Source organism: Heloderma suspectum, chromosome 4, assembly GCF_057233095.1.
Source record: "Heloderma suspectum isolate Gila_16-S chromosome 4, 16-S_ref, whole genome shotgun sequence".
Taxonomy (NCBI): domain Eukaryota; kingdom Metazoa; phylum Chordata; class Lepidosauria; order Squamata; family Helodermatidae; genus Heloderma; species Heloderma suspectum.
The window spans coordinates 244,817,994-244,830,941 of record NC_139461.1 but is presented as its reverse complement, the minus strand read 5'-3'; the positions used below and the strand labels follow the sequence as shown (position 1 = coordinate 244,830,941).

The 12,948-nt window shown below is 44.1% G+C and overlaps 1 protein-coding gene across 4 annotated transcripts; it reads right to left on the bottom strand.

Moving 5' to 3' along the window:
- Nucleotides 1-2,119: 2,119 nt before the first annotated feature.
- SNRPC (small nuclear ribonucleoprotein polypeptide C) lies at nt 2,120-12,348 on the bottom strand. 4 transcript variants are annotated; one of them, XM_084853061.1, is made up of 6 exons: nt 12,309-12,348; nt 9,882-9,924; nt 9,025-9,133; nt 7,763-7,852; nt 6,788-6,892; nt 2,120-5,061 (listed from the first exon to the last, which is right to left on the bottom strand). In XM_084853061.1, exons 1-6 carry the CDS (start codon nt 12,314-12,316, stop codon nt 4,937-4,939), a joined length of 480 nt encoding a protein of 159 aa, XP_084709187.1. In that variant the 5' UTR covers nt 12,317-12,348; the 3' UTR covers nt 2,120-4,936. The 4 variants fall into 4 exon arrangements, with proteins under 4 accessions (XP_084709187.1, XP_084709186.1, XP_084709184.1 ...); XM_084853060.1 differs by lacking the exon at nt 12,309-12,348 and adding an exon at nt 12,026-12,125 and having other exon boundaries at nt 2,128-5,061; XM_084853058.1 differs by lacking the exon at nt 12,309-12,348 and adding an exon at nt 10,396-10,535 and having other exon boundaries at nt 2,128-5,061.
- Between the last annotated feature and the right edge of the window lie 600 nt (nt 12,349-12,948).

The following is a 12,948-nucleotide window of genomic DNA, read 5'->3' as shown; positions in this document are numbered from 1 at the left end:
ACCAGTTTCAGGTGGTATAAAACCGTCTTCTTCCAGTGCAGGGTCCCACTGCTGAATAGCTAAATTCTGTATTCTCCAAGTCACATAAAAAACAAAAGTAGCCATGTTGGCCATGAGTCCATATTAGTGTAGTAACTTTATTAGGCCAACTCAGAAGTCACAAAGAATGTTCATGCTCTCAAAATCTCTTAGGGCACAATCCTATGGCCGCTAGACAGTGGTTAGACAGCCATAGGATCTTTTGGTTCCAAGAAAACCGCCTCCCAAGCTCTGCTGCCTTTTAGGTGATGTGGACCATCCCCAGGCTCTGCACTCAAGATGAGCAGCACAGAGCTGGGCAAAAAGGGGCGTTCCCAGGGGCATGCAGTCCAGCCTCCCCCCCGCTCCTAAGGCCCATGGCTAGACAGCCGAAATCCACCCTCTAGCTGTGAATGCAGGGTGGCCGGGGCACAGAGAATCCGCTTCGCACTCCTGACTGCATTGGATAGTCAGTTGCCTCCGAGTTCAGAGGTGTCCACCTATCCTGATAGGATTGCTCCTTTAGGGCACGATCCTATGGCTGCTAGTCAGCAGCTAAATGGCCATAGGATAGGTTGGCTCCTGGGAACCAACCTCAGAGCCTGCGCACCGAGGTCAGTTCTCTGAGAACCAACCTCCACTCCCTCCAGCACTGCCTTGTAGGCAGCGCGGATCAGCCCCACGCTCATAAGAGGAGCATGGAGCAGCGAAACTGGGGGCGGGGTGGGCAGAAGGCTTTCAAACACTTCCTGTGCGTCGTCCAGCGTCTCTCCCCCCCTCGCTCCAACTTCCCACGGCTAGACAGCCAAAATCAGCTGCCTAGCTGCGAATGCACAGTGGCTGAAGCATGGAGGGGAAGATCCGCTCCGCGCTGCTCCTGCCCTGCATTGGATTGGTGGTGGCGTCCAAGTTCGGAGGCAGCCGCCTATCCCGATAGGATTGCGCCCTTAATCAGGCAAAATGTTACAAAAAGCAGGTTGGGGGGTGTCAGCCTTTCCCCCCTCCTATCCGTCCCCTCAACCTGCCATGAGCTCAGCGGCACCCTGTTCTTTAATGCTGCTAGGTGTATGTCTGCCATGAGCCACTATTTTGCATATGACTACCATTGGGGGAGCTTGAGGTTAACAGAGTAGACTCTGAAAGCCTGAAGTTTCCCACTTGTGCTACATACTAGTAGCAAACACATTCTCCATATGCTGATCCTTATTCATCCAAATGATACCATCCATGGGCAAGAGGGAGGTACAGCAAACAACAAGGCTGGCAGAAGTACAAAAAAAAACTTTAAGAAAAAAAGACACCAAGACACGGGTGGAGGATGGGGTGGGAAGTACATCCAGTAGCCACAGAGCTGTATTGTCAGGAAACAAAATGTGGGGAGTGGGATGGAAGAGGGCATAGCTAGCTGCTTGGCTAGAGCCCTGAACAGGAGTACTCCACACTGCAATATTTCATTGCAAGTCTCATTTGTGGTACACCTGATCTAAACTTCTCAAGAACTTAACATGATTAAACACAGCCTCCAAATAGCCAAATGGAAAACTGATTCATAACCATCATGAATTTGCACATTACTACACAGGGTATCATTAGATGCAGCAGACACTGATTGCCTTCTCATATCCGTATGGTTACAGAATATGATTGGGCACCTCTAAGTAACTGGGCCCAATTACTGAGTGGAATTTTCATCCAATCCTAGCAACGACTATTCTCAGCATTACGAACCCTACTGGATCAAACTAAAGGCCTATGTAGTCCAGCATCCTGTTTTACACAGTGGCCAACCAGATGCCCTATAGGAGGCCCACAAGCAGGACATCAGGGTACTATCCCTCCGGCTGTTGTACCCCAGCAACTGATATTCAAAGGCATGCTGCCTCTGATTCTGGAGCTAATATATTATATAGCCATCATGACTAGTAGCCATTGATAGCCTTATCTTCACGGAGGATAAGGCTATCAATAGAGCACTAGTTAGAATCCTCTGAAGATACTGTTTTTAAGACTTCCCTACTTTTGATCCATTTTTATTTCTGTAACCACAATACCATATTAGAGCTTCAGCTATTGGGCGGTATATAAATGTAATAAATAAATTATTAAGTTACTGGCTGTTTATTCACAATACTTTACAGAGATGATCAAGGTAAGTGCACACGTGCTACAGATTCTTTTAAACTTTAAAAGTGTTACAGCTTCCACCTGGATGCTCTCTCCTTTTGATTAAAAGCACAGCAACCCTAGAGGGGGAAAAGTCAATCAGTTGCTTGCACATACATGTTTGATAGTAGGCTAAGCACTCTAGCTTGTGTCTTAAGCCACACACTCCAGTCCTATAAAACTGTGCTGCCTTAATCCATTAAGTGAGAGAGAAAACTACAATACCAGGTTGCATACACAATTCTGCTGACCAAATATTTTCTTGCACAAGTAACTGTCAAATGCATTGCAAATTAAGCAAGCATGGCAGGAATTCTTTAGGAAACAATGAGTGTTACATTTCTGACCACACACCAATGATTACAGAAAGCAGACATGACTCATTTTAAGAGAGGTCACATGCTACTTTGGTGAAGCTATAGAATGCCCATTATCCATGACTTAAGACTCAACACTGAATACAAATAATCATGCATATCTCAAATCAAGGAACATTTGTGGTGTCCAAAGCTGCTGGCTCAGTAGCCTTGGTGACTGCTTTTGTCCACATACAAGCACGAGTGATGGCAACGCAATCTACCCTGTGCACAATCAGGAGTTGTTACATGGTAAGAACATTTCCACAATCCCATTGCAGATTGCAGTGGCCTTTAACTTATCAAGAAGCTCAGACAATTTACAAGAAGGAAGAGTCTGCAGCAATGTACGCCCCTTGAGGTTACAGAAACAGACTGCCGATAGTAAAAAAAATAAAAAACCTGGCTTGACATTCTAGCTCTATTTTAAAACTGTGTTCAATTTTATCGTTTGTTTTCACTGTATAATTTCCTTATCTGTTGCCTGTGAGGGTTTTTCCCTGAAAGGCAGGATATACATTTAGGGAACAATCCTATGGCTGCTAGTCAGCGGCTAGATGGTCATAGGATACGTCAGTTTCCGGGAACTGACCTCAGAGTCCACACTCCGAGGTTGGTTCCCTGAGAACCGACCTTCCCCCCCGCTCCCCTGCTGCCTCGCAGGCAGCTCGGAACGACCCCATGCACCACGCTTGGAAGAGGGTGGAGCAGCAAAAATGGGGCGTTCCGGGGCAGGGAAGGTGGAAATGCCGGTACAACACATCCAACATGTCGTCCAGCAGCTGCTTCCCCCACTCCACCTTCCCACAGCTACACAGCCAGAATCGGCTGTCTAGCCGCAAATGCAGGGCAGCTCAAGCACCGAGTTTGGAGGTCGCTGCCTATCCCAGTAGGATCGCTCCCTTAATAAATATAAGTGTTTGCACATGTTATGGCATTCACTCTATTGTAACCAAATGGGCTTACCAAGTGCTGAAGCTCACCACATAAACTACTAACAGTCTTTTCCAAAAAGATTAATTTTAAAAAAACACAAGCATTTCCAAAATGCATGTTTCCTCCTACAGCATAAAACTTTTCTGGATGCATCGGTTGTGGAAAGCTGTGGAAATTCAACAGTAAATTGAAATATTTACACTGTGAGTTTATAAAGAATATAAAACACCAACTGTTATTCTACTCTGTATAGCAAGAATGGTCAGATTAGGCTCAAGGATAACTTGCATGAATCAAGCTGTTCAAAAGTACAGCTCCCTGGCAGCACTATCACAAGAACCTTTGTTGCTAGACTTGCCATGCAATCTTATGCGTGTCTACTCAAAAGTAAGCCCTGTTTAATTACATAAAGCCTAACCCCAGGTAAGTGTGTATAGGAATGTAGCCTTAATCTTGCCTCCTTTTTCTTTCCCACACTTATTTATTTATTTATTATTGCATTTATATCCCGCCTTTATTCCTCTTGCAAGGAACCCAAGGCGGCTGACATTATCCTCCTCCTCTCCATTTTATCCTCACAACAAGAAGCCTGTGAGGTGGGTTGGGCTGAGAGTGTGTGACTGGCCCAAAGTCACCCAGTGAGCTTCCATGGCCGAGTGGGGACTAGAACCCGGATCTCCCAGCTCCCAGTCCAACACTCTTGCCACTACACCATACTGGCTACATCCTATGTCATGCAAGTGCACTTCCACAATAAGACTTACTTTTCTCCACCACCCCGCACATGCACCCCTCCAAATTTGCTCCAGACTGTCACCTAACCCTCCAGAGATTTGGGGAACACATGGGGGGGATGCAGGAAGGAAGGAGAAACCTGTTCTCCCAGTGGTGTCTATTCCACTGGTGGCCAGACACCATTGGTACAACTCATAGAAGGGAAGTGGTGTCAGACTGGTGGTGGTAGGAACACTATCTCATGGGAGCACTAGAAATCATAGGACAGAACAGCTAGGAATACCGAGAAGCAGTGGGTGGGAGAAGCTGGGGGAAAACAATTGCAGTTGGGCAACAGGACCAACTGTGTGCAGCTTTTGAGAAGGAAGGGAAGAGCAACATACACTACTACCACCACCACCGGCAGAGTGGGGACAAGAAATAGTTTGGAAAGAAGCAGCACAAGTTGTGACTGTTGATATGAGAAATCTGGGATGCAGTGCTTAGGCTCTGTCCCACTGCACCTTGTACACGAGACAAAAAACATACAGATTGTGTCTAAAAAGGATCAATATTTTATTCTAACAATGCACAAGAAAAATTTTTCCTCCTCTTCTCCCCCCGCCCACATTTTAAGTTTGCAAACAGAAAAAGCAACAGGTTGGTTAATGTCTAGGGCAATGCAGCTCCAGGGGCTCTCCGTCATAGAAGGGCATACATAAAAATGAAGTTGGAATGATGGGTCCACTTTATCTGTCTGGACGAGCCATTCCTGGTCTGGTTGGCACCATCATGGGTCTGGATGGAGGTCTCATCATTGGTGGCCCTGGCATCATTGGCATATGTCCTCCCATGGGCGGTCTCATACCTGGAGCTACAGTAAGCAAAGTACATAAGTAAGTAAGTATGCAAAGTACATACAGTAAGCAAAGTATAAGGAATGTAACAACCAGTTTCTAGACAAATATATTATGATTTCTATCAACATTTCAATGTTCAATTTCTATGGGAAAGTTTCTCTATATTCAGTGAGGGAGGAGTGAACCTTGCTAGACAAAAACACAGTGAGCTGCGTTAATCATATAAACCTGGTCGCTGGTTTCCGCTTACCAGGAGAACCTCCCAAACATGGTTTGCAAACCTATTTCAAACCATAGTTTGAAGGCAATTCCTGGTTGGCAGTAACCAGTTTGCTGGATTTGAACTTTACAGTAGGCTATGGGATAAGAAATCAGAAAAGGAGGAGGGAATCTGCAAGAGAGTGGAGGTGGTACATCAATCCTGAAGGGTGCTCATGATGGCCAAACTATGATTTGGCCATGACATCTCAGTGGGCCAGTGTTATACATCCTTCTAGCATCTCACATTCCAGTCGGGACTATTGCTCCACAACACTGGCACAAGCAATGTGCTCTCCTGGGTGTTAGCATTTTGCCCAAGTTGCTCTAAATTGCAAGCAACCTCCTTTAAAGCTTTACCAGCTTTGTCTCTCCCACCACTACTCCAGAAGGCCTGATAATGCCTGCAAATCTAGAGCCCTTTGAGGCGAGTAAGAATAAGGATTGCTGCTTCTTTAGAACAACCACCCCCCTGTCCCAGTTGACTAGTTCCCCTCAGGGTCCCATCCAACACTATAATAAATCAAAACAAGGTCAAAAATACTGAAGGCATTTGGAGAGGTTATGGGACACAATTACAGGAGCAACAAAATTACATACAATGTAGTTTTTAGTCTATACTTGCTTCCTCCTCTAAAAAAACAGTAATTCTATCGAAGTGTGACAATTCACAGCAGCTAGGGTCATACTTGCGAAGTAAAGCTGCCTGCAAAATAATGATCCTAGAAGAGAAAACTTGAGTTTCCCCTCTGGCCCTTACTTCAATGCCTAAACTTTGTAGATCCACCCTTTTGGAGCTGGCCCCCCCATCTTGGGAAATTCCACTGGCAGTCCCACACCATACCAGTTCCCAAGTGTTTCCCTTGCTATGGCCCTATATAAATCTGATAGATGTCACCATCCAGTTTTTGATAGACAGGCTCTTGTCAGAGAACAGGCATGGGTCTAGAAAATGGCCCTAATACGAAGTGTCAGACCTCTTACATCAGAAGGGACAGGGCCAACTGGGTGGGAATACAGATGCTTGCATCGGTGAAGTGACCCCTGGAAAAATGATGGGCTTGGGTGTGGTGTATAAGTAAAAATGAGTGACTGGTAAGATATAAACTTAACAATTATTTAGACAAACATCTCAGCTACCACCATTATCAAAGAGAGAGGAAGTGGGTGCGGTTTTTATATCATCTATACCTACACAAAGATATGAAATTTTATGGATGGAAGCTTCGTAGAATCCTATTGACATAGGCAGGATCAAATTTAAATCAATACTGATAATTTGGTAGGAGGTTTATTACATAGGGAGAAAACAGAATTAACTGAGCCAATGGAGATATGGGTGAACATCTGGACAATAAATATTTGGGGTAGAAAAAACATATGGGAGCTAAAGCTGTAGTCATGGGTATTGTGCACATGCACAAAAACACACAGCTTCAAAATACAAAGGAAGTAAAAGTACTTAAGTACTCTAGAACTTACCAGGTCCAACTGGCATCATTCCTGGGGGAGGCGGCCCCATCATTGGCATCATTGGAGGTCCACCCATATGAGGTGCTGGCATCATACCAGGCCGTGGAGGACCAGCTGAAGTGTGGCGACAATAGTCAAATATCTCAAAATAGGTTTGCACATCAACTCAAGATCTCAAAGACATAGAGAAAATCTTTTCAGTTTTGTTAAAAACTTCCAAGAGTCTTTTTTGTGTGTGTGCATTAGTCTGCTAGCTCTTGACCATTCATTAGTTCCTACACCATAGGACTGTTTACCAATTTACCACTATTAAAGTCAATTGTAAGTGGGGCTCCTTACTGGAAAGGCTGTTATGTTCTTCCAAATTAATACATGACTGCTATCAAATCTGTTGTGCCCCTACCCCAAATAAGCCACCAAGGGCACAATTTTATAGTCCAAGGACCACAGGATTTTGGGCGGGATTCTCCCTCCTGTAGTAATAGACACTGCTATGACTTCAGGAGGGGTACTTCACAATCTGATCCCTTCTTCTGCTCCCTCATAGCTGCTGTGGAAAGAACCGTGGCACCTGCTTTCTGAGGTTGCAAAAGTGGCCTCAGATGACCTCGTAGAGGCCAAAAACGAGGCGTTCTGGTGGGCAGGAAGGGGAGACACTGGGATACACAAAGTCCGATGGTCTCTTTAGCCCTGCCCCTGCCCCCAGCAGTGCACCTCCTCTAGATGAGCTCAGAGGCTTGTCTAGAGGAAACATTTTAAAAAGGAGATGGAGAGGTGAAAGTTGTCTCCAATGCTCCTCCTGCCCTGCTAGCAGCAGCCCAGTAGGGCACAGACTATTCAGAAGCCTCCAAGATTGGAGGCTTCTGTCTAGCAGGTGTCAACCCAATGGGGTTGCCCTCTAAGAAGCTTTTCCGGTAGCATACATAAAAGCATGTGTCATAATTCTATACTAGTTAGAGATAGGACAATAATATTCATACTTACGGAGATTAGGCGGTGGTGGTATCATAGCTCCCCCTGGAGGTGGAGCAGAGAATGGAGTAGGTGGGATTTTGCCTTGTTGAAATGCAGCCGCTACATTAATGCACACACACACAAAAAGCCAGATATAATTAATCAATAGGGATATTGCAATATTCTATACATTTTTTTTTTAGTCATTAACCAAATACACACTTTCAAAGTACAACTGTCTCAAATTCTCTAGTCATGCAGTCTCTTCAGATCTTTAACTGTCTGGATTTATTTCTTCTATCTAATCAATGTATCTAATCTCATAAACAGGCAAAATTCATCTATTTCAGCAGCCCATATTTTCAGGAATAAAAGAAAACAATACTTAACAGACAAGTACATTTTCTATTAGTCAAGATTGTTCTAAGGAACTTTGCAACATTTACAGTGCTATCCTGTGCATGTCTACTCATAAGTACAAGCCCACTTAGTTCAATGGAACTTACTTCCATGAAGGTCTGCAATTCTAAACACATATGCTAGCAAGTAAGTCCTGTTATGTCTGAGTAAGCATGCAAAGGATTGGGCTATAAGGCCATTTGAAGCAATGGCCAGATGTAACCAAAGTACTTTCAAAAGCTTCAAAACTCATTACATTCTAAACTAAGGCTACAATCCTATACTGGCTTACATGAGTAAGTCCCACTGAACTCAATGAAGCTTACATCTGAGGAGACATGTATATGATTACCCTGTCAGTTATAGTTAAGTGCTCTGTATAACATGAAAATATCTGAAAGCAATTTTAGAAAAAAAATTGTCTGGACAAAGTTCAACTTTAAAGAAATAGCTTTCCAAATGTTTAAAGACAAACAAGACCAAATATGGTTGCATCTGTTCAGTGGAAAGACTACTGCATAGTTTATAAATTACTGCGTTTGTCAAAGCTTTGCTTGCAATAATGTGGGACATGTTGTTGTTGTTCAGTCATTAAGTCGTGTCCGACTCTTCGTGACCCCACGGACCATAGCACGCCAGGCCTTCCATAATTTTCCTATGGAAATCACCATTTATTACTTCATGACCTGACCGGTAAACTTTAAGGGTCAACCAGTTCCACAACTTTCCAATACAGAAAAGCTAATAGAAGCATAGTTTCATCTGCAGATGTGCTATGAAAAAAGGACTGAACTGCTTTCTTAGGTTACTGTGTACTTTCATTAACCACATGTAAAAGAATCAAGGTTGATAAAGATTCTACATAAAACTGTAATTGCACTAATATGACTTACTTGTTTTATCAATCAGGCTCTGTGCTTGTTCTTCCATCCATTTTTGATAGTAGTCTTTCACATTCTCTTTGTGTTTCCTGCCACTGCAATGGGTTTTTCGCACAGATGGCTGCAAGATGAAGAACTGTTGCTCTCCAACCACTAATCATACCTATGAGCCCAGGATTTACCTCTGATATACACAAAAGGCTGCAACCATATACTTTTACCTAGGAGTAAGCCCCACCGCTGGTGTAACATGAAGCTAATGCAGCCTAAAACAACTGGAAAAAGGCCACTTGTTTCTGTAATGGGGCAAGTCAGCAGAGCTTGCAGAAGGGTCAATGTGATGTGGCTGCAAAGAAGTTCCCCTGCTGATGTACCCCTTTCCAGAAGTAAATCTTTTGGCTAGTTTCTGGGGTTACTTTATAATGAACAGAGGTGCAGTGGCAGTGCTGGATACTGCTCATGGTCAACAAATATTTTAAGGTGTTTTTTTTTCAAAGGTAGCTGTGGGAAGTATTAAAAATGTCAGCAACTGTGACAAATATTAAATATGTCAACAACATGTCAACTGTTGGCTGCAAAATATTTTTCCAAGGAGTTCTCACTGATAGTCTTCAGTTCATATCCTTGAGCTTGAACTCATGCATATTTAACTTCTACTTTGATCTATCTCACTGTTCGAATGGTAGTGAAATATAAATATTTGCAGCATGATCATCTAAACTATTCAGATTCAACACTCAGTGGCCTCTTTTTAGATATCAAATAACAAATATGCAAGTTAAGTTTAATTTATGAAGTGTACCCAGGAATAATACTTCAAAGAACTATTGTAACTTTCACATTGTAACATTTTGAAACCTACTACTTACAGAGTCATGGGTAAGGTAAGTATCACAGTAATCACAATAAAACCTAGAAGGGAAGACAAACATGCATTAGAAGGTACCTTGTGGTATGCAATACTACTCTTTTTTGCTTCAAATATATTTTATTCATATACCTATATCCATGTACAGGTTCCATCCATAGCCACAGCCTGATACCAGTTTAAGATATCCCTTTAAGCATTAAGACTGGGGGGGAAATCCATTGTTTTTACTTTTGTAAGTTACTGAGGAATAAAATGCACCAGTTATGCTCACACCACAACAGCAGTTCTGTCAGGGTGAATCTCACATCACCAGGTGGGCCTGGGAGACACCAACCATTTTAATTACCCACCATGCCCCAGACATAGCATTATTCCAGCATACTGTGAGAAATTAAAATGGCGATGGGGCTTACCAGAGGCCATTTGGCAGGATCCCCCTCAAACTTGGAGCTAGTCATGATGTCTGTAACTAATGCAGTCAAATCCCATGCTCTTGAAAGGGTCTTACTCACAAGAAAAAATGCATGAGTTCAAATCTCCAGGGCCAGATGAACTGCATCCTAGAGTAATAAAGGAACTGGCAGAAGAACTCTCAGAACCGCTGTCTATTCCCTTTGAGAAATCATGGAGGACGGGGAAGCGCCAGATGACTGGAGGAGGGCTAATGTTGTCCCTATCTTCAAAAAGGGTAAAAAGGAGGAACCTGGGAACTACAGACTAGTCAGTCTGACATCAATCTCTGGGAAAATTCTGGAGCAGATCATAAAGCAATCCATCTGGAAGCACCTTGACAACAATGCCGTGATTACTCGAAGCCAACATGGATTTGTCAAAAACAAGTCCTGCCAGACAAATCTGATCTCATTTTTTGATCAAGTAACCTCCCTTGTAGACCGTGGGAATGCTGTAGACATCATATACCTCGACTTCAGCAAAGCTTTCGACAAAGTGCCCCATGATATCCTGATGAGCAAACTAGCTCAAAGTGGGCTAGATGAAACAACGATCCAGTGGATCCACAGTTGGCTACAGAATCGGACTCAAAGAGTGCTTATCAATGGGACCTTCTCAAACTGGGGAGAGGTAACGAGTGGGGTACCGCAGGGCTCAGTCCTGGGCCCAGTGCTCTTCAACATTTTTATTAATGACTTGGAGGAGGAGGTGCAGGGAATGCTGATCAAATTTGCAGATGACACAAAATTGGGAGGGATAGCTAATACTTTGGAAGACAGAAACAAAATTCAAAGTGATCTGGATAGACCGGAGCGCTGGGCAGAAAACAACAGAATGACATTTAATAGGGACAAATGCCAAGTTCTGCACCTAGGAAAAAGAAACCAAATGCACAGTTACAAGATGGGGCATACGTGGCTCAACTACGCTACAAGCGAGAAGGATCTTGGAATTGTTGTCGATCACAAGCTGAATATGTGCCAACAATGTGATGTGGCTGCAAAAAAGGCAAATGCTATTTTGGGCTGCATTCATAGAAGCATCGCTTCCAAATCCCGGGAAGTACTAGTTCCCCTCTACTCAGCACTGGTTTGGCCTCATCTGGAGTACTGTGTCCAGTTCTGGGCACCACACTTTAAGAAGGATGCAGACAAACTGGAGAGGGTTCAGAGGAGGGCAACAAAGATGATCAGGGGACTGGAAACAAAGCCCTATGAAGAGAGACTGAAAGAACTGGGCATGTTTAGCCTTGAGAAGAGAAGACTGAGGAGAGATATGATAGCACTCTTCAAGTCCTTGAAAGGTTGTCACAGAGAAGAAGGCCAGGATCTCTTCTTGATCATCCCAGAGTGCAGGACACGGAAGTATGGGCTCAAGTTACAGGAAGCCAGATTCCGGCTGAACATCAGGAAAACCTTCCTGACTGTAAGAGCGATACGACAATGGAACCAATGACCTAGGGAGGTGGTGGGCTCTCCCACACTGGAGGCCTTCAAGACGAGGCTGGACAGCCATTTGTCAGGGATGCTCTGACTTGGATTCCTGCACTGAGCAGGGGGTTGGACTCGATGGCCTTGTAGGCCTCTTCCAGCCCTACTATTCTATGATTCTATCATAGGATCACTGTTTTAAATTCTATGCAAAAGGCAGGGGGTGGGGGAGGTGAGTACTTGACTTAAGCGAAAGTACTTGCAACCCAGTGCTGTCATTAACTTCGCCAGACAATAAGCGATATAATGTTCATTAGTGAAGCTATCTGCAAACCCTGTGGGAGAAATACAATGTGTAAAAAAAAACCGGAAGCACTACAAAGCAAACACTTTAACGATACAGAACCGCCAAACGTCCTGTTCCCCTCCCTCCCTTCCGCAGCTTCTTCCTGCCTCCCCAATCCGCACCCCACCCGCCCCTTTTCTATTTTCTTCACCAGCAGCCCCGCACTTTTCATCTCAACGCTCGCCGGCGTACTCACTTCGGCATGTTGCGCCCAAGCGATGCACCCCCGGTCGCGCAAACGTCGACAGGAAATGGCGTGATCACTCTGCGACTCGCCGCCCTTTCCACCATACAGATACAAAAGAAACGCAGGGTAGAACTTCCGGCGAAAATGAAAAAAACCGCCTTTGGCTATGATTCGCTCTGAACGGGGTGGATAGCGACGCTCTGAGGCGTTGACATCTATTGTTAAAGGCCTATATACTTTGCGGTGGAAGTTGGAGAAGAATCTTACTTCAGTTTCAGAGCTGAAATGCTAAGCGGGACAGCGATTATTATTATCATCCTATCCAATGCATGGCACTTTACAAAATACAGAACGACAGGTTCCTGCTCCGAAGGGCTTACAATGTACAGTTCTGGAGAATTTCTGCCAGCTGGGTATTTAGGTTTAGCTGCAGCAGACGGATATGGGGATTAAGAGACTGTGCCGAAAGGGTTGTTTATGGGAAAGGCGGGGTTGGGTTTGTTTATTTTTTACTGCGATGACCTGTCACATAGACTTTCTGTAGTGCCCAAAATCTTTTTGTATCTCTACGCGTTCTTTAGAACAGAACCTACAATTTATCTGCATTCCCAGTCTTCTTATATCCCATAGCCAGTTACTGTGATTGGTG